The sequence below is a fragment of the Saimiri boliviensis genome, chromosome 6 (genome assembly GCF_048565385.1).
Source record: "Saimiri boliviensis isolate mSaiBol1 chromosome 6, mSaiBol1.pri, whole genome shotgun sequence".
Classification (NCBI taxonomy): Eukaryota; Metazoa; Chordata; class Mammalia; order Primates; family Cebidae; genus Saimiri; species Saimiri boliviensis.
In genome coordinates, this window is record NC_133454.1 from 65,081,005 (window position 1) to 65,103,086 (window position 22,082).

Here is a 22,082-nt window from a genome sequence, read left to right on the forward strand (position 1 = left end):
CTATGCCTGTCCTGTTTGGGAAGCAGATCATTTCTTGTCTGGTCGTAAAGGTTCATAGCTGGAGAAGAGTTTTGCCTCAGGATGACCCATACCTCCAATCTCACCCATACCTGGTTTAGAGGATACTTACATGAGATTTTGGACTTAACGTTCATGCTGGTCTGGGTTAAGTAGTTTGACCCTGTTGAGTGTATTTTGCATGTGAGAAAGACATCGATTTTCAGGGAGCGAAGGGCTCCCTGAAAGTGTTACGGGCTGAACTGTGCTCTCTCCAAATTCAAATGTGGAAGTCTTATGTGACTCTTTCGAGATGAGATCTTTAAAGAAGTTATTAAATTAAAGTGAGATCATTAGGGTGGGGGCCAAATTCAATATGAGTAATGTCTGTATAAGAACACAGACAGCCGGGCACGGTGGCTCAAGCCTGTAATACCAGCACTTTGGGAGGCTGAGGCGGGCGGATCACAAGGTCAAGAGATCGAGACCATCCTGGTCAACATGGTGAAACCCCGTCTCTACTAAAAATAGAAAAAATTAGCTGGGCATGGTGGCACATGCCTGTAATCCCAGCTACTCAGGAGGCTGAGGCAGGAGAATTGCCTGAACCCAGGGGGCGGAGGTTGCGGTGAGCCGAGATCGCGCCATTGCACTCCAGCCTGGGTAACAAGAGTGAAACTCCGTCTCACAAAAAAAAAAAAAAAAAGAACACAGACACACACAAGAGGAAGACAAAGTGAGGACACGGAGGGTAGACGGCCATCTCCAAGCCAGGGAGAGAGGTCTCCAGAACTGAGAGTATGAATGGCTATTTAAGCTGCCCAGTCTGTGGTGCTGTGTTACTAGCCCTAGCAACCAGTACATATGGTCTACCCACACAATGAAATACCATTCAGCCAACCAAAGGAGTCCCTGGTGATCCGTGCCACAACACGAAGAACCTGGGACACATCGTATCAACAGAAAGGCCCAGTCACAAAAGACACATGCTCTGTAATTCACCTTATGAATTGAAATGCAATATGAAGTCGACTGGAGGCTGCCTGCTGGACACCCTGCAATATGCGGGATCTCTGTGGCCCGGAGTATCGGCAATGTCAAGGTTGTGAGATCCTGCTCTCGCCCAGGCCTGCTTCCCAAAGCCCTTTACTCCTGAAGGGAGAAGGCGGCCTCCTTTCTTTGTTAGTTAAATCCCACTTACTCCCTCTTAGAGCAAGTTCTTCTCCCTTTAAGACCAACCCAGACTGGTCTCTACCAAGTAGGTAGATAGGGCTAGGGAAGGAGAGGATTGATGAAAATGGAGACTGATCATAGGTGAGGGTGTTTCTTTCTCTCTCTCTCTCTCTTTTTTTTTTTTTTTTTAAGAGAGAGTCTTGCTCTGTCACCCAGGCTGCAATGCAGTGGCACAATCAGGGCTCACAGCAGCCTCAACCTCCCAAGTAGCTGGGACTACATGCGCTCACCACCACATCTGGCTAATTTTTTTTTTAATAGAAATGGAGTTTCACCATGTTACCCAGGCTAGTTTTGGGTTATTCTGTTTGTTTGTTTTTTCGTTTTCTGGAGTTTGTGTCTTGCTCTATCGCCCAGGCTGGAGTGCAGTGGTGCAATCTCAGCTCACCGCAACCTCTGCCTCCTGGGTTCAAGCTATTCTCAAGCCTCAGCCTCCCGAGTAGCTGGGACTACAGATGCCCACCATCATGACCAGCTAACTTTTGCATTTTTAGTAGAGACAGTGTTTCACCACGTTGGCCAGGCTGGTCTAGAACTCCTGTCTTCAAGTGATCCACCCACCTCAGCCTCCCAAAGAGCTAGGATTACCGGCGTGAGCCACCATGCCCGGCCACCAGGCTAGTCTTAAAAGGAGAAGAACTTGCTCTAAGAAGGGGTTAGTGGGATTTGAATAACAAAGAGAGAAGGCAGCCTGCTCTCTTCTCCCTTCAGGACTAAAGGGCTTTGGGAAGCAGGCCTGGGCGAGAGCAGGATCTCACAGCCTCAGCATTGCTGATACTCTGGGCCACAAGGGTCTTGGTTGTGGGGCTGTCCTGTCCATTGCAAGATGGTCAGCAGTGCCCCTGTTCTCTACCCATAGGAGCCAGAGCGCCACCCCCAGTCCCCATTGTGAGCCACTGGACTCGAGAATGACGTAATGGCTTAACCTTGTACTGTGACAGAGCCCGAGTTACCTGAATTTTAATGATACAAATTTTTTAATTATAACTATTTTATTTTATTTTATTTTATTTTATTTTATTTTATTTTGAGACAGAGTTTCACTCTTGTCGCCCAGACTGGAGTGCAATGGTGTGATCTCCACTCACTGCAAACTACCCCTCCTGGGTTCAAGTGATTCTCCTGCCTCAGCCTCCCAAGCAGCTGAGATTATAGGCATGCACCACCACGGGAAGTTAATTTTGGTATTTTTAATAGAGATGGGGTTTCAACATGTTGGCCAGGCTGCTCTTGAACTCCTGGCCTCAGGTGATCTGCCCGACTCAGCCTCCCAAAGTACAGAGATTACAGGCGTGAGTCACTGTGCCCAGCCTATACTAATTACAATTATATAGTATAGGCTGGGCTCGGGTGGAGGAACTTGGGTAGTATTTCAAAAGAGAAAATATATCCACTTGAGATCATGCAATAGAGGAGGAAATCAGGGCAGTTCCGCATAAAGTTTACCAAAATTACCTGTGGTACCTTGTTGATACAATTTCTGCCATTCTAATAACGCCATAACCTCCTCCTTGGATATAAAAAGGATTTTTCAGGCCGGGCACGGTGGCTCAAGCCTGTAATCCCAGCACTTTGGGAGGCCGAGGCAGGTGGATCACGAGGTCAAGAGATCGAGACCATCCTGGTCAACATGGTGAAACCCCGTCTCTACTAAAAATACAAAAAATCAGCTGGGCATGGTGGCGCGTGCCTGTAATCCCAGCTACTCGGAGGCTGAGGCAGGAGAATTGCCTGAACCCAGGAGGCGGAGGTTGCGGTGAGCTGAGATCGCGCCATTGCACTCCAGCCTGGGTAATAAGAGTGAAACTCCGTCTCAAAAAAAAAAAAAAAAGATTTTTCAGTACTTTTTTTTAACTTCAGAAACCTGTGTCCTGACTCTAACATAGCTAAACTTGTATATATCTGTGTGATTCTGAACAAGTTAGGTTAAACTAGATGAAAGCAGCCCACAAATCTCAGTGACTCATTACAACTGTGTATTCCTCACAGCATGTGTCCATCAAGGTTGGTCTGGGGTTCTGCTCCACGCCTCTCCACCCTAGGATGCAGGCTGATAGAGGACCACCAGGTGCCCACTGACAGTCAGTGTGGTGGAGGGAAAAGCGTTCTGGGAGTCCTAAACTGGCCATGGCATGCTTCAGCCCAGAGGTAACACAGGACACGTCTATTCACAACTCATTGGCCATGGCCAAGTGCGGTGGCTCACACCTATAATCCCAGAATTTCTGGAGGCCAAGAACAGAGGATCACTTGAGCCCAGGAGTTTGAGACCAACCTGGGCAACATAGCAAGACCCCATACTACCAAAAAAACCCTTTTTTTAAATTAGCTAAGTGTGGTGCAAGTGCAGGTTTTGTTACATAGGTAAGCTCGTGCCATGGGCATCTGTTATACAGATTATTTCATCACCCAGGTATTTTTTTTTTTTGGAGATAATGCCTTTTTTATTAGAGTATTCTGAAGATCAAAAGCAAACAAAAATACAATGTAATATATACATGCACAAGACAAATATTAAGTTATATTAACCTAAAGGACTGGGTAGTTTATTATTATGAATAATGATTAATAAAGTTTCTAATTAGCATCTCTCATTAGCTAATAGCCTTTCCAGGGAAGAAATCCTACTTAAAGTCTAACCAAACAATTTGTGGTTTTAGCATTATTTTCTCTTGCTTATTTCTCTATGAAAAGTAATGAAAATGTATCACCCAGGTATTACGCCTAGTACCCATTCGTTATTTTTCCTGATCCTCTCCCTACCCCCACCCTCCACCCTCTGAAAGCCCCCAGTGTGTGTTGTTCCCCTCTGTTTGTCCATGTGTTCTCAGCATTTAGCTCCCACATACATGTGACAGCATGCCAAATTTGGTTTTCTGTTCCCGTGTGAGTTTTCTAAGGATAATGGCCCCCAGCTCCCTGCATGTTCTGCAAAGGACATAATCTCACTTTTTTATGGCTGTGTAGTATTCCATGGTGTATATGTACCACATTTTATTTATCCAGTCTATCACTGATGGGCATGTAGGTTGATTACAGGTTTTTGCTGTTGTGAACAGTCCTGCAATGAACATACACGTGCATGTGTCTTGTCTTTATACTGGGATAATTTCTATCCTTTGGGACTATACCCAATAATGAGATTGCTGGATCAAATGATATTTCTGTCTTTAGGTCTTTGAGGGATCACCATACTGTCTTCCGCAATGACTGAACTAATTTACACTCCCACTAACAGTGTGTAAGCCTTCCTTTTTCTCCACAACCTCACAAGTATTTATTTTTTGACTTTTTAATAATAGCCATTTTGACTGGTATTAGATGGTATTGGTTTTGATTTCCATTGCTCTAATGATCAGTGATGTTGTGAAATTCTTAATGAATTGAAGTGTCTCAAAGTACTCTTCCATATTGCTTTCACATTCATATAGCTGTATATTCATATATATGTATACACATTTGAGGGACATTATCATTGTTCCTCAAAATGGCTTCACATTATAAGCATTCTTTTTCTTCTTGCTTGTCTCAGCCAACATCTCATGAAAACATTTCTCGGACAGGGACAGCTGGCATACCTCCAATTCATGCTTTTTAATGGTTATATAATGTTTCACAGTAACCATAAAATATAATTTATTCAGCGAAACACGTGATTGGAACTGAGTAGAGGCCCAAGCTCTCTGTGATATTTGGGGATCTATACATTTTGTATCTGCAACCACAAACTGGGAGACACTTGCTCTAACTCTCCACCTGTGGGAGCAAAGTAATGTTAGAGCATGCTGGCTGCCACACCTACGCTCTCGAGAAAAACAAAATTCGCTTTCCCCCTTTTTCGAGTCTTCCATTTATCTAGACATCTCTTCCTTCACCATTCCTGCTTTGCCCCCTCTAAAATAAGGGGGAATGCCTGCTTTATTTTTTTAAAGCACCATATCAAGTTTTACTTTTAACTGCAACCAAATGCCATCGACCGTCATTTCTCCTTTCCTTGGCACCATTTCCTCTCTCTTCTGTGACTCTGCTTCCCTTTTGCTTCCTTGCTCCTCAATCTCCTTTTTCTCTTTCTGACTCCTTCTACCTTGTCTTCTATTTTACTTATCTCAAGTGAGAGAGAGAAAGAAAGAAGGAGAGAGAGAGGGAGGGAGCAACAGAGAGAGGGAGCAACGGAGAGAGGGAGGGAGGGGAAGAAAGCAGGGATGAAATGTAGATTGGGGAAAATTGTTTAAAAACAAGAAGTACAAGGAAAATAAGGTCAGATCTCTTACTCAGATTGTGTTCTTTTTCTGATGATCTCCCTAGATATGAAATAAAAAGGAACAGTTGCCCAATCCTCCAGTTAGCTTGGTTCTTATTTTTAACGCTAGGCCATAGCAGCAGACCAACCAGGGATTTAACAGGGAGATTCTGGAAATGAGAGTTGTGGAAGTGCTGAGATGAGCTCTTCACACATCCCTGTCCGAATGAAAAAGCTATGCATCTATGGGGAAGACCTGAGAGAGCCCAGCAGAAAGTGAAAGGTGAAGTCACTCCCTGTCCAAAACGTTCAGTCCTCCGCCTCACGCTCCCGTCATATCTCATGTGAAATTAAAGAAGGGTAAATACATTGAAATAAGCAAGTTGGGGGATTTGCCTTTGTGAAAGCACTTATTTTTTTCCTTTGGAGACAGGGGCTCACTCTGTCACCCAAGCTGGAGTACAGCGGCACCATCAAAGCTCACTGCAGCTTCAATCTCACAAGCTCAAGCAATCTTCCCACCTTAGCCTCCCAAGTAGCTGGGGCCACAGCCGTGTCCCTACATGCCCAGCAATTTTTTTTATTTTAGTAGAGACTAGGATCACACTATGCTGCCCAGGCTGGTCTTGAACTTTGAGACTCAAGCAAGCCTCCGGCCTCAGCCTTCCAAAGTGCTGGGATCACAGGTGTGAGCCACCGTACCTGGCCTAAAAGCCCTATCTGATATTTGCTTTTCTGTTGGTATGTTTGTCCTTAGATTGAAAGGTTTTATTGTACAATGCCCACATCAGTTGGGTATATTAGGAAACACATTCGTTAAGTGTTTTTTAATTTAACATTTATTTTATTTAAAACTTTTTAATGCTAAGTCACACCAAGGGCTTAACCTGTATTTGGATAATGGGTTATCCAAATTATTTAGAAGTCCAAATTTTATTGCTCTACTTAATTGTTACCTTGTTCCTCCTCTAACTAAAATTGGCCCATCCTCCATCTCCTCCACGTGTTCCATAATGTAGCTAATATGTTTTGGGTTTTTTTTTTTTGGTTTTGTTTTGTTTTGTTTTGAGATGAAGTCTTCTCTGTTGCCCAGGCTGGAGTACAATGGTGCAATCTCTGCTCACTGCAGCCTCCGCCTCCCAAATTCAAGCAATTCTTCTGCCTCAGCCTCCTGAGTAGCTGGAATTACAGGCACTTGCCACCACATCCAGCTAACTTTTGTATTTTTAGTAGAGATGGGGTTTCACCGTGTTGGTCAGGCTGGTCTCCAACTCCTGACCTCGTAATCTGCCCACCTCAGCCTCCCGAAGTGCTGGGATTACAGGCAGGAGCCACCGCGCCCGGCCCCATAATGTAGCTAATCTAATGAACTAATCCATTAATTTGATAATGGAAGAAATACAGCCCATCCCCATCAAATCAAAGTGCTCAGCCTTCTATGAATCATACATAAGTTTAAAGAAATTTCTACAGACATGCTGCAGGCCCTGCTGTCCACTGGTGTGAATTTTAGATGAGGTAGAAGGGAAGGGTGTGTCTTGACAAACCAGTATCAAGGACCTAGAGGCAAACAGAAGTCTACCTTTATTTCGGTTACTGCTTTTGAGAAAAATGAGGAAGGGCAGGGAGGAGGGAAGTTGGTTAGTCAGTGTGTAGTTTTGACATACAATTGCAAAGCTGGTTTTTCTGTGCCTTTGCCTAGGAAAATGAAGTATAACAAGTTTGATACGGAAAGGAACCTGTGTTAAACATTAAACAAAAATGGAAATTTTTTTATGTTCAAAGGAGGATTTAAAAAGGAGGAGGGCCAGGTGCGGTGGCTCACGCTTATAATCCCAGCACTTTGGGAGGCCGAGGTGGATGGATCACTTGAGGGTCAGGAGTTTGAGACCAGCCTGACCAACATGGTGAAACCCTGTCTCTCCTAAAAATACAAAAAAGTTAGCCAGGCATGGTGGAACATGCCTGTAATCCCAGCTACTTGGGAGGCTGAGGCAGGAGAATTGCTTGAATCCAGGAGGCAGAGGTTGCAGCGAGCCGAGATTGCACATTGCACTCCAGCCTGGGCAACAAGAGCAAAACTCCATATCAAAAAAATAATAATAATGAGGAGAAGGCCTTCCAGTTGTGGCAGTACAAAGAGGTAAGCAGTTCAATTCTGTTAAAAAAAAAAAAAAAGCAACAAACAGAGAACCAAAAAATATATAAAACTAGACAAAATTATTTATTGAAACCATCCATTTTAGGCAAATGGAAATTGACAAAATACAGGCAAGAAATTGAGTAGCATTTGTTCTTGAAAAAATACTAGATCTTCAGGCAAGTAGGAGATTGTGGCTTTTTTGACTGTGGCTGCTCCTGTCATCCCCCAGCTCAGCCACTGACTTTTAAGTAAGATGGGGCCAGCCATGAAAACTAGTAGCTTTGCTGCCACACAACACATTCAATTCAGAGCAGTGGCTGGGGGGTTGAAAATCCTTGCCTTTGTTGGCTTACCATGGGAATAAACACTTGGAAATGAGCAGGGAAAATCCACAGCTTTGCTCTCTTGAGGTTGCAGCCCCCCTTGGGGCAAGCAGCAGGCCAATCAGGAATTTAACAGGGAGATTCTGGAAATGAGAATCCTGGAGGTGTTAGATGAGCCCCTCACATGTCCCTGGCTGACGGAAAAAACTATGTATATATGGAGAAGACCTGAGAGACCTCAGCAAAAAGTGAAAGACAAGGGACACTTGAAAACTGGCCTTCCCCAGCCCCCACACGGATTGACTGACAGTAACCGGAAGTGTAACGGACTTGAAGTATTGACTTAAGCAAACCTCTTCCCAAATAATTGGCTGACTACTATAACAACTGGCTATGCAGGCAAACGAGCGACCTCTAGGAAAGCAAGTGACCTCTAGGAAAGCAAGGGACTTTCCCCTTTCTGTTCTCATAAATAATGAGTTTAGGAAAAGTTATGATTTTGAAAAGTTTTATGATTTTTTAGTTTATCTGGCTATTGTTGCTGTCATACCAGCTTTCCATATCCTGGATTCTTTGTGTTTTAAGAATTTTTTACTATAATCTATTTCATATGTTCTACTGTATACAATGCCGATTGATGCTTGCTTTTATTTATTTGCAGTTTTGATTTCTTCTTTGAGCAAAAGTTATTTGTGACTTTAAAAATCTTTAAGGTGATTGAGATTTTTGTAAAAGACAATATTTCTGTTGTTATAGCATTGTAGTAGAAGAATGTGAGCAATAAAATTTCTGCTTTGAGGGAAAAAAGTGGGCAAAAGACCTAAATAAACACTTCTCTAAAGAAGACATACAAATGGCCAACTGGTTTATAAAAAGATGTTCAACATCACTAATCGTCAGGGAAATGCAAATTAAAGTCACAATGAGATATGACCTTACACCTGTTGGCATGACTATTGTCAAAAGTCAAAACAAAAATCAAAACCAGATAGGTGTGGTTGTGGAAAAAGGAAAGCTTTACATACTGTTGGTGGGAATGTGCATTGGTACATCTATTCGGAAAAATAGTGTGGAGGTTTCAAAAATAGAACTACCTTATGACCAGCAATTTCATTTCTGTGTATATATTCAAAGGAAATAAACTCACTATCTTGAAAAGATATCTGCCTTCCCATGTTCATTGCAGCTTTATTCACAATAGCCAAGATACAGAAACAATCTAAGTATTCATTGATTGGTGTACAAAAAGAAAATGTGGTGTATATGTAGAATGGGATATTATTCAGCCTTAAAAAAAGAAGGAAATCCTGCTATTTGCAACAACATGGATGAACCTGGAAGACGTTATACTAAGTGAAATAAACCACACACAGAAAGACAAACACTGTGTGATCTCACTTATATGTGGAATCTAAAATAAACTGATATAAACAGAACAGAATGCTTGTTACCAGGGCCTGGGGCAGTGGGGGAAATGGGGAGATGCTGGTCAAAAGGTACAAACTTGTAGTTATGAGTAAATTTTGGAGACCTAATGTACAAGAAGGTGACTATCATTAATAATAATATACTGGCCAGGCACAGTGGCTTATGTCTGTATTATAGCACTTTAGGGAGTTGAGGCGAGAGAATTGCCTGAGTCCAAGAGTTCAAGACCAGTCTGGGAAACATAGCGAGACCCTGTCTCTACAAAAAAAATTTTTAATTAGCCAGGCGTGGTGGCACGCAGCTGTAGTCCTAACCACTTAGGAGGCTGAGGCGGGAGGATCACTTGAGTCCAATGAGTTCAAGGCTACAGTGAGCTATGATGATACCACTGCACTCCACCCTGGGTGACAGAGTGAGACTCTGTATCTAAAAATAATAATAGTAATAATAAACTATATACTTGAAATTTGCTAAGAGAGGAAATCTTAAGGATTCTCATTACAAAGGAAAGGAAAGAGTAACCAGGTAAGGTGATAATATGTTTGTTAGCTTGATCACAGCAATCATTTCACAATGTATACATATATCAAATCATCATGTTATATACTCTGAGTCTATTCAATTTTTATTTGTCAATTATACCTCAATAAAGCTGAAAATATATTAAAGGACATCCTTCATGTTGAAAGAAAATGAGATTTTAGAGTTATTAAGATGGACAAAAAGAAATGAAGAACACTTCATGGTAAATACGTGATTAAATATCAAAGAATATATATATTAATTCTTTAAAAAATGTAAAATTGCATAAAGAAATAATTGCCACACTGTTGGTTTGTAACCTAGACTTCGCATATTCTTAAATGTTAAACTTGAAAAGTTTATAACAAGTCGAGACATGAATGTGATATGTACATATGTGTACACACACACACATCTCTGCCTTTTTATTGGAATGGCTTATTTAGTCCATTCATATATATCCATATTAATGGCTTATTTACTAAATATATATATAAAATATATATATACAAGAAGGGGGGTAAGAAATAGAGCTATTATATAGTGGAACAAAGTCATTATATTTTATCAGAATTAAATTAGTGTTAAAATAGATCATAGTAACTCAAAGATGCATACTGTAATCCCTAGACTAGAGCATACAGTAGGAAAAAAATAGCTTAAAATATGAAAAAAGTAATTAAAATCATATCCTAAAATTATTTGTCAGACATAAATTACAGCAGGAAATGATGCACAGAGGAACAAAAAATGCATGAGAGACAGAAAATAGCAAAATGACAATTGTAAATATAACCACACCCATAATTACATTAATACAAATGGACTAAATAAACCATCCCAATAAAAAGGCAGAGATTGTCAACCATGTAATTTCTCAAGGAATCTCCCTTATATGCCTATTTTGGGGAATGCTAGACTTATATTAAAGGAAGTAAGCCAAGAAAGAAAAATAAATGGCATCCAAGAAACAGGATCCAAAGCAAGGAAAAGGCTCTTCTGGAAGCTGTAGCAAAAGGTGGGGGTCAGGAGGAAACAAGAAAAAGGCAAAGGGAATTTGTAAGATGGTGTACGATGCTCCAGGACAGACAACCAGTTCAATTTTGAAGAGAAGATTCTCAAAAAAGTTCTCTAAGAATAAAACAGAAATAAGTTATCTGAGGATAAAATGTCCAGAATTTAATTTGGTCAACATTTGACAGATCTTTTGGCTCTTTTGTGGAAAAACATAGTGATCGGTATTTGGGAAGATAAACAAGTAAAAAAAAAAAAAAGGCAATTATTAACCCCAGAATACAACAAAAGTGTTAGGCACAATGGCTCATACCTGTAATCCCAGCACTTTGGGAGGCGGGAGGATCACATGAGGTCAAGAGTTGGAGACTAGCCTGATCAACATGGTGAAACCCTGTCTACTAAAAATACAAAAATTAGCCAGGTGGTGGTGCCCACCTGTAATCCCAGCTACTCAGGAGGCTGAGGAGAATCACTTGAACCTGGGAGGTGGAGACTGCAGTGAGCGGAGATCACGCCACTGCACTCCAGCCTGGGTGACAGAGCAAGACTCTGTCTCAAATAAAAAACAGAGTTAAAGAAAACATAACCCACAATACACTACTCGGATCCACATTCATTCATTCCACAGGTATTTACTGAGCGCTCACTGTATGTCTGGCCCTGCAATATTGGATTGTGATTTGTGCTTTACAGAAAAGTTACAAGTCTACATAGAGTGAAAAGTGGGGCAGGCCTGTATTTTACATGCAGAAGTCAGCGAATAAAGTGGCATTTGACGAGAGACCTGAGTAAAGTGAAGGAGACAACTGTTGGCTTCCCGCAGGAACACTGTTCTAGAAGGCACAGACAGTGCAAGGTCCTGAAGCAGGACTGGATTGTTCTCAGCTGTTTAAAGGAATGGAAGGGATCCAGTGCAGCAGGGGATGAGGGCTGGGAGGAAGCGAAGAGATGGCCCAGGATCATATATGGCCTCACTGGCCCGGGTAAGGACTGTGGATTTACAGAGCCATGATAATGAAACTAATCATTTCAACAAACGAGTATAATGCAACTGCTATGAAAATACAGGATGGGAGGCCGGGCGCCGTGGCTCAAGCCTGTAATCCCAGCACTTTGGGAGGCCGAGGCGGGTGGATCATGAGGTCAAGAGATCGAGACCATCCTGGTCAACATGGTGAAACCCCGTCTCTACTAAAAATACAAAAAATCAGCTGGGCATGGTGGTGCCTGCCGGTAATCCCAGCTACTCAGGAGGCTGAGGCAGGAGAATTGCCTGAACCCAGGAGGCGGAGGTGAGCCGAGATCGCGCCATTGCACTCCAGCCTGGGTAACAAGAGCGAAACTCCGTCTCAAAAAAAAAAAAAAAGAAAGAAAAAAGAAAGAAAAAAGAAAATATAGGATGAGGAGGAGGGAGTGGCTGTGAGAGAGCTCCAGGAAGTTGGTAGATGATGCCTGACGATGATGAATTAACAAATGGCCGCATGCGCGAAGTATTAGTTCAGTGCAAAAGTAATTGTGGTCTTTGCCATTACTTTTGCATCAACCCAATAACTAGAATGGCAGGGGTCAATACCGAAGGAAACAGATGAAAGGTGAAAGTGGCTTTGCTGGGGATGAGGAGGCATAGAACATGAGGCTGTTGCTTTTCACTATAAGCCTTTAATACTATTTGATTTTTTGAAAACTGTAAACGTTTTTTATAAAGCTTGAGAAAGTTCTTGATGATGGCTGGGACCCCCATCTGTTAATGTGTAAGATGTGAAACTGCCCTGACAATGTAACTGGTGCTAGATTCGGGCCTGTATCCAGGGTTGGAATATGCTATGCAGACCAGGGATGCTCTACATTCCGGGGTAGTCTTTTCTAGAACACTGTGTTAGTCTGCCGGTGCTGCTATACAGAATACCACAAACTGGATAATTTGTAAAGAACAAACGTATTTCTCACAGTTCTGAAGATTTGGAGGTCCAAGATCAAGACACTGGCATGTGGTGTCTGGTGAAGGCTGTAGCCTCATATGGCAGAAAGGGCAAAAAAGGGAACCAACTCCCTCCATTCAGCCCTTTACATGGGTGCTTAATCCCATCCACAAAGGATGAACCTTTATGGCTTAATCATCTCTTAAAGGCCCCACATTTAATACTATCACATTGGCAACACCTGAATTTTGGAGGGGACCCCTTCAAACCATAACACTCCACTCAGCCCCCCAAAATTCACATACTTCTCACATACAAAATGCGTTCGTTCCATCACAATTGCCCTCAAAAGCCTTAAATCATTTCAACATGAACTTTATAAAGTCTAAGTTCAAAGTCTCATCTAAATCATGTCTAAGGGAGACTCATTCACTGTGAGGTAAATTTCATCCTGAGGCAAATTTCTCTCCAGCTGTGAGCCTGTGAATTCAAATGAGTCTGTACTTTCAAATACAATGACATGTCAGGCACAGGACAGATGTTTCTAGTCCAAAAGGGAGAAACAAGAAGAAAGAAAGGAATAACAATAGGTCTCAAATAAGTCCAAAACTCAACATTAGATCTTAGGCTTGAGAATAATATTATCTGACTCCACGTCTCACCTTCTGAACACACTGGGGTGGGGGTTGGGCCCCCAACACTCCAGGTGATACCACCTCCAAGGCTTACCTAAGTACTGGCCTATTGGAGGCTCTCTGCAGTGGCTCAAAACCCAGTGACAAATCTCTGCTTGGGCTCTGAGATCCAAGACATCCTTTCCATCTAGGTGGAGGCGGCCATGCTCCTACAGCTCACACAGTCTGTGTACCTACAGAGTTGGCACCACATGGATGCCACCAAGGTTTATAACTTATGCACTACACCTGGTCCTGCTTGAGCCACAGCGAGGGTGACTGAGGAATGCTCTGCTGGAATGTGGGGAGCAGAGACTCAAGGTGGCCCTGGGCAGTGATCTCTGAGACCTCACAGGCACCTGAGCCCTTCCCCTGAAACTGTTCTGCCCCAAGGCCCTAACCTTCTGGGCCTATAACAAGCAAGGCAGCCCCAAAGATCTCTGAAATACCCTTGGGGCCACTTTCCCATTTTCTTGATGACTAGCACCTGGCTTCCTTCTATAATCTCCTTACAGTTATGTGGCCATACCCATGGTTCTCTCTCCTAAACACACATTTTTATCTTTTACATAGCTAGGCTGAGACTTTTTCAAATATTGACGTTCAGCTTTCCTTTTGATGATAAATTCTGCTTTCAAATAATTTCTCTTTTCTCATATTTTTCTTTTTTTTTTTTTTTGAGACAGAGTCTCGCTCTGGTTACCCAGACTGGAGTCCAGTGAACTCCTGACCTCAGATGATCCGCCTGCCTCGGCCTCCCAAAATGCTGTGATTACTGGCATGAGCCACTGCACCCATGTGATCTGCTTTTATCCCATTTACAGTAGCATGAGAGTGTATTATTTAAAAAAAACTCTCGTGTTTTTCTGTAAGCAGTTAAGAGAGGCCACACAGCATCCTGAACACTTGGCTGCTTCGAGATCTCTTCTGCCAAATATCCTGGGTCATCAGTATTCTTAAGTTCTGCCCTCTGTGAAGTCCTAGAACACGGATATAATTCAGTTAAGTTCTTTGCCACTTCACAAGGATAACCTTTCTTCCAGTTTCCAATACCTCGTTCTTTATTTCCATCTGAGACCTCATCAAAATTTCCCTTACCATCTATATCTCTATTAACATTCTGTTCATGACCACTTGGGCAATCTCTAAGAAGAATGAGGCTTTCCCTGCAGCTCTATTCTTCTTCTGAGACCTCATCAGAATCATCCGTAATGCTCCATTCATGGCAATACAGGCTTTTTTCAGCATTCACTTCAAAGCTGTTCCAGCTTCTATTCATTATCCAATTCCAAAGCCATGCCTACATCTTTATATTTGTTTTAACAGATGTTACAAACTTCTCTGGTACCAGTTTCTGTCTTAGTCCATGTTGTGCTGATATCACAGAATGTCACAGACTGAGTAATTTATAAAGAATAAAAATGTATTTCTCACTGTTCTGAAAGCTGGGTAGTCCAAGATTAAGGCACCAGCATCTGGTGTCTGCTGAGGGCTGCATCCCCACGTGCTGGAAGACAAAAAGCCAGCCCCCGTATGAGCGCACCTACTCCTAGTTCAGGAGGGAGGAGCCCTTATGGCATCATCCCTTATTAAAAGTGTAATCCCTGCACTTTTGGAGGCCGAGGCGGGTGGATCACCTGAGGTCAGGAGTTCTAGACTAGCCTGGCCAACAGGGTGAAACCCCATCTCTACTAAAAATACAAAAATTAGCCAGATGGCAGCAGGTGCCTATAATCCTAGCTACTCAGGAAGCTGAGGCGGGAGAACTGCTTGAACCCAGGAGGTGGAGGTTGCAGTGAGTCGAGATCATGCCACTGCATGCCAGCCTAGGCAACAGAATGAAACTCTGTCTCAAAAAAAAAAAAAGAGTCCCCTTCTCTTAATGCTATCACCTTGACAACACCTGGATTTTGGAGGGGACACATTCAAACCATAGCAATCTCCAACAACTGGTATTTTTCTCCCACATCACATATTCTTTAGGTTACCACCCCAACCAGTGGGAAAAATAATCAATCTGCTTCTGAATAAATCCTAGCTACACTCTTCTGCTACTGTAAATGGGATAAAAGCAAATCATGCCTGAAATTATTTTGGAATAAGGTGATGCTTGTATTGTTATGCTGATTTTTACAAAATGTGAATCATATTGACCATGCTCATTTGTACTAGACCGCCACACCAAAAGATTTTTTTTTTTTTTTTTTTTGAGACGTAGTTTCACTCGTCACCCAGGCTGGAGTGCAATGGTGCGATTTTAGCTCACTGCAACCTCCACCTCCTGGGCTCAAGCGATTCTCCTACCTCAGCCTCCCAAGTAGCCAGGATTACAGGCCTGCGCCACCACACCTGGCTAATTTTGTGTTTTTAGTAGAGATGGGGTTTCTCCATGTTGGTCAGGCTGGTCTCAAACTCCCAACCTCAGGTGATCTGCCCACCTTGGCCTCCCAAAATGCTGGGATTACAGGCATGAGCCACCGCACGCAGACCAGAACTTTTTAAAATTATTTTCCAATTAGGTGAAAAATGAAGTTGTGCTTTCGTCTGTACATCTCTAATTTCTGGGAGATTTATAACCCGTTTGTGTTATTTTGAGAATCATCTGTCCATGGCTTCTGCTCATTCTCCTATGGTCTTTTTCTTATTAATGTATAAAGACTCTAATGTAATAGCCGTTTACCATACAGCTGCTATAAGCATGTTTCTGATTTGTTGTTTACCTTCTGATGTTCTTGATATGAAAAGATGCTTATAGAACTGAATATTTTTCTTTTCTACTTCCCCCCTTTATGATTACGCTTTTAAAGGTTTCTCTACCTGAGATCAATAAATATTTACCTATCCTCCTCTTTTCCCACCCTCATCCTTTTATTTTACTGTGTAAAGCATTAGACAGTGGAGCCCAGATTGTCACGTAACTCACTTTTCAGATGAGACTTCAGTGACAAAAACATAAAGGCTTGTTTTATGAGAATATGTTGATCCTTCTTTTTTTTTTTTTTTTTTTGACGGAGTTTTTCGCTCTTGTTACCCAGGCTGGAGTGCAATGGCGCGATCTCGGCTCACCGCAACCTCCGCCTCCTGGGTTCAGGCAATTCTCCTGCCTCAGCCTCCTGAGTAGCTGGGATTACAGGCACGCACCACCACGCCCAGCTAGTTTTTTGTATTTTTAGTAGAGACGGGGTTTCACCATGTTGACCAGGATGGTCTCGATCTCTCGACCTCGTGATCCACCCGCCTCGGCCTCCCAAAGTGCTGGGATTACAGGCTTGAGCCACCGCGCCCGGCGAGAATATGTTGATCCTTCTTAACGTGGCTTATGATTTGCAATCTCAGGCACGTATGGTGTTTCCTGCCAAAATATACATTTATATGTCTTCTTCATTAGCCACCTAACAGCCTTCCCCTCATTTTTTAGGTGTCCTGATGGCAAATTTCAAGGGCCATGCCCTCCCAGGGAGTTTCTTCCTGATCATTGGGCTGTGGTGGTCGGTGAAGCACCCTCTGAAGTACTTCAGTCACAAGCGGAAGAACAGCCCACTGCATTCCTATTATCAGCGATTCGAGATCATCGAAGCCGCAGTCAGGACTTTGTTTTCCATCATTGGTAAGAGCAGGGGTCATTTGGTCCAGAGAATGACCTCATCATACCCAGAACCTTTAATTCATTTTCTGAGCCCTGTGAAATGGATGTTTCCACTGGTGGAGGTAATAGGGCAAGAATTTCCAGATGGCCACTATTTTATCATAATATCCATTGTGTGTAGAGCTTTATAATACTAACAGTTGACAGCTCTCACACCATAGGTCACTGTGAAAAACTATCAAATCAACAAGGACACAGGTATAGAAAGTTGCAGGAGCAAAACACCCACTGTGTGAAAAAGATATGACACAAATTAAAAAAGGAAAAAAAAATAGATTAGGCTCATGTACATGAATTGTGTGATAAAGCAGAAAAATCACCTTTTTTCCTCAATTGTCTCTCCCTCCAGAGCCGTAGTTAACACCCAAGTCATTGACTTATCCTCAAGTCTCAAGTGCTTACAGAGAGGGAGTTTATGTAGAAGATTAATAAGTTAGCCAGTGGAGAGAAAAAGCAGCAGATGGCTGTTGGAGAGGGATTTTCCTTCACCCTGCCCCATTCCAACAAGACTCACCCACTCCCACTGTTCCTTTTCATCCGCTTGGCTCCACTGGGGCTCTCCAGGTACAAGCAGTGATGACAGTAACAAGTGTTCTCCCTCAGAACCAGCCCCGCATGGGGAATGAAGGTCTAATTCTGTAACTGACAACTGCCACTTCTCATCGGTGGTCTGTGGTTTCTTGGAGAGAGTGAAGCAACATCGGGCTTCTCTTGGAGGAAGCAATGCTTTACAGAGCTTTGCTGGCCTTATCCTGCTGAATTTCCCCATGCACCAGTCATTCAGGATCAGAGAGGCCTCCCGTGAGAAGTGACAGAGACCTATGGCTTAAATGATCAGGACAGCATCAACCTTGCCTAAATAAAGCTAGGACTATTACAATATTTGGCCCCCTGACTGGGTGAAAATGGCACTCATTCAACAGCTCTCTGGCACCTGTACCACATGCCAGCTGTGAGAGATATACAGGGGAACCACACGGTCTCCGCTCTCACAGGGCTTCTGTTCTGGTGTCACTGGGACTCTTCCTGAGTCATTTCCACAACTCCCTGACCCTTTGTGTGGGAATTCAAAAAGGGTCTGGTTTGAAAAACAAATGCCTAAGGAACAGAGTCTGGAATGTTGTCATGGAGGATTTCTTCTAGGCTTCCCCAAGAACATTTTGGGTACCAGGCATAAAGACAAATCTTTAGCCTTTCAAATTAGGTGATACAAGCAGAAGGGATAAGAACTAAGAGCTGTCCTGTGGTGCAGCTTCATCAGTTTTCTGGCCCACATTATGGAGCCTCCGCCTTGTTCACCCAGTGTTTTAACACAGAGCTGGGAGGAGGCACAGGGCTTGCAGAGTGGCTCCGTGCCTGGGAAGACACACAACTGGAAGCCGCTCCTCTCCCTTCTCTCTTCTCCTCTCCGTACAGGTATCTTCATTACCAGTGTGTCTCTGCTCAGATTCTGGTTTCAACCTTATTGTTTCCGTCTGAGATTTCTTTCATTGCTCACTTGGCAGCGAAGCCCAGAGATTATTGTATCAGCCACACTCCAACTTAAGTGGTGGCGCCTTGCTCATCTCCGCCCCTGGGCAAACCTCCTGGGGATCTGTGTGGTTGTGTTCACTGATTCTTCTTCCCTCAACCCCAAACCCCTAAAGGAACAATGATGGCAAAATGTCTACACAGATTACTCAGCACACACCCTATTTTATACTGAAGTAGCTGCACCTGAGGCAGCAAAGTAGGTCTGCTGACCCGTAGGCCACCTTCACCCGCTCTCTGCTTTCTTTGGGTTGTTTCTTGCTCCAATGTGTCTTGGAGCTATTCTTCCCTCTAAAACATCTGCTCTCATTTCCCCGCAGGGATCCTGGCAGAGCAGTTTGTTCCGGACGGGCCCCACCTGCACCTCTACCATGAGACCCACTGGATAAAGTTAATGAATTGGCAGCACAGCACCATGTACCTATTCTTTGCAGTCTCAGGAATTGTTGACATGCTCACCTATCTGGTCAGCCACGTTCCCTTGGGGGTGGACAGACTGGTTATGGCTGTGGCAGTATTCACGGAAGGTAACTTTGTGGAACGGATGGAAAAGAGGAAGGAGAGCCTGACAAGTCATTATTTATGAAGGATCAGAACACAAAAGACCAGAAATGTTACCAATATAATCTTCTCCAGAAAATCCGCATCTCTGGACTTCCAAAACCTGCATAGGACTTAGTGCTATGCTCTGGATGGGCCAGATGACATATTCCCTAAAGCAGCCCATGAAAGCTTCGAGGCTTGCAGGCAGTTCAGGGTTAACCCTGAAGAGTCCTCCTTGCCTTCCCACTGCCCCCAGCAGGCCCTGCTCCCACATTTGCATATTTCCTCAGTGTGGATGTATGTGTGCGCATACACATGCATGGACACACACTGCCCCAGCTGGTTGAATGCCATCACTCAGGACACATCTCTTAGGTTAAGCAAAACCGCACACCACCCTTCACCCAGGGAGGTACCCTCTTGCCTCCATCACAAGTCTCAGGAGACCCACCCCGCTGCGAGGGGAGTGCCCCCAATATGACTCACACTGACTGGGGTATGAAAATGCATTTTGTCATCTAACAACCTCATTTCTGTACCTCAGCAAGAGTTGAAAAAGGTTGAGGGCAAAACTGAATTTCAAGTACACACACACACAGTCTGTTACAAATCAGCAACATGCTTCAGCCAGCCCACTCTGTACTGACCCCACCATGGGCTCCGTAGAGATTTTAAAAGAAACATCCTTTGCTGCTTTATACTCCTAAAATACTCAAGGAATACACTTACTCAGATCTGTTTGCTGCCTGTAACGTTATGTAAATTAACTTCCTAAATGCTGAGGAATCTAGCTGAGACAGGTGTAGGAAGAAACTTCGGTAATGGGGAAAGCCAAGTGTAGCCCTGACGGCTACCATCTGGTTTGTGACAGGTTTCCTCTTCTACTACCACGTCCATAACCGGCCTCCGCTGGATCAACACATCCACTCACTCCTGCTGTATGCTCTGTTTGGAGGGTGTGTCAGTATCTCCCTAGAGGTGATCTTACGGGACCACATTGTGCTGGAACTTTTCCGAACCAGTCTCGTCATTCTTCAAGGAACATGGTTCTGGCAGGTGATTTTCCACAGGCCCCTTGCTGGTCTGGATGGCAAAGCCCCACCGAGCACATCCAGGAGAAATCCCTGACGAAAATATGGGGCCTGAAAAATGCAGCACTGATGTGCCATGCAAACAAGTTTAGATGGCCCTTTTCCCCCATGCCCACCCTTCGACCTCTAGTTTTATCCAATTAATATCCAGCGGATGCATTAGCAATCCAAAATCTGGAGCATGCGCAGTGAAGTTCAGCTGTCGTCCCCAGAGGATGGGCTGATGCCTTTCACAGGCTCTGCTTGCTAAACTGTACACTGGAAATGTGGGCCCTGAAGTTCTGTTTTTTTGTTGTGTTTTGAGACAGTCTCACTCTGCCACCCAGGCTAGAGTGCAGTGTGGCACAATCTCAGCTCACTGCAATCTCCATCTCCCAGGTTCAAGCGATTCTCATGCCTCAGCCTCCTGAGTAGCTGGGGCTGCAGGCGCCCGCCACCACGCCTGGCTAAGTTTTGTTATTTTCAGTAGAGATGGGGTTTTGCCACATTGGCCAGGCTGGTCTCAAACTCCTGACCTAAAGTGATCCGCCCACCTCAGCCTCCCAAAGTGCTGGATTATAGGCATGAGTCACTGCACTTGGCCTTGTTGTTTTTAAGTTAGCCTATACTAAAACCAAAATTAAGTTAGCGCTATTTTCTTACGTGAAAAGCCCTTTCTATGCTAACAAAGTATGGGAACTATGAGGCAATGGGAACATATGGGCCACTTTGGTGGGCACAGGATGATGGCTCGGTTGCTTCTCAGGACAACCAATCATAAGACCAACTTCTCTGTAATCCCCCAGATTGGGTTTGTGCTGTTCCCACCATTTGGAACACCCGAATGGGACCAGGAGGATGAGGCCAACCTCATGTTCATCACCATGTGCTTCTGCTGGCACTACCTGGCTGCCCTCAGCATCGTGGCCATCAACTATTCTCTTGTTTACTGGTATGTCTAAGACTTCAGTGAAGCTTTTCCTCCTAACCCTAAGCAGGACTGATGTGATTAACTTGCAGGGTCTGATGAGTACCAACTACATCCCAAATCCTGTGCAAGGTATTCTCATGCAGGGAAGGTATCACTACCCTTATTTGCAAACAAGGGGAATGAGGCTTTTTACAGTTAAATGACCTGTCACAGTAACCTGAGGGACCCAGGTTTCAAATGCAGGTCTCAGATTTTAAGCCTATGGTGTGATGGGGAAAACTGAAATGGGAATCAGTACCGGATGGGAGACCCTGCTGTAACAGGTTCATTTCTGGGTCCATCATCTTATTTCGGGACCTGCCCTGCCTGCTTCCCCAAGATGATGTGACAATCAAAAAATAAACCAGAGCAGAATGTTAAGACAAACTGCCCTCTACCCCTCACTAAAGAGCTCTTTAGAGGTATACAGAGCATAACAGCTATGGACTCCTATGTACTTGCTGTGCCCCAGGCCCAGTGGGAAGCAGCTACACTCTATTATCCCATTTAATCTTCACTGCTTTATGAAGTATGCCCCATTATTTTTTACAGATGAAGACAAGGCTTCAAAAAGCTGAGTAACTTGACCAAGGTCACCCCACTAATAAATGGCAGAGCCTCTCAGTACAAGGGTGACTTTCAGCAAATGTTATTACCAGTTCTATTTGCTGTTCAGCTGCCCCTACCTTTTCTTCTAGGTCATTTCTCTAGATCCCAAGCAGATTATTAGGTTGGTGCAAAAATAACTGCAGTTTTTGCCAGTATTTCATCCAGAAAGAGTCCCACACATACCAAAGAGAAGGGAGCTCAAGTCATTTTTAGTTCTG

The 22,082-nt window shown here is 43.6% G+C and overlaps 1 protein-coding gene across 2 annotated transcripts in view; it reads left to right on the forward strand.

Annotated features, from left to right (window-relative positions):
- Positions 1 to 22,082, forward strand: part of TMEM45B (transmembrane protein 45B) — a 38,827-nt gene that overhangs the window by 14,206 nt on the left and 2,539 nt on the right. Inside the window, exons 2-5 of one of the 2 annotated variants that reach the window (XM_003923510.3) lie at positions 16,915 to 17,103; positions 18,993 to 19,199; positions 20,087 to 20,271; positions 21,092 to 21,237. In XM_003923510.3, coding sequence (XP_003923559.1) covers positions 16,923 to 17,103; positions 18,993 to 19,199; positions 20,087 to 20,271; positions 21,092 to 21,237 — 719 coding nt within the window. In that variant the 5' untranslated portion in view covers positions 16,915 to 16,922. Of the gene's footprint in view, positions 1 to 16,815; positions 17,104 to 18,992; positions 19,200 to 20,086; positions 20,272 to 21,091; positions 21,238 to 22,082 lie in introns of those variants that run through there. The other variant, XM_074400878.1, reaches the window with a different exon arrangement.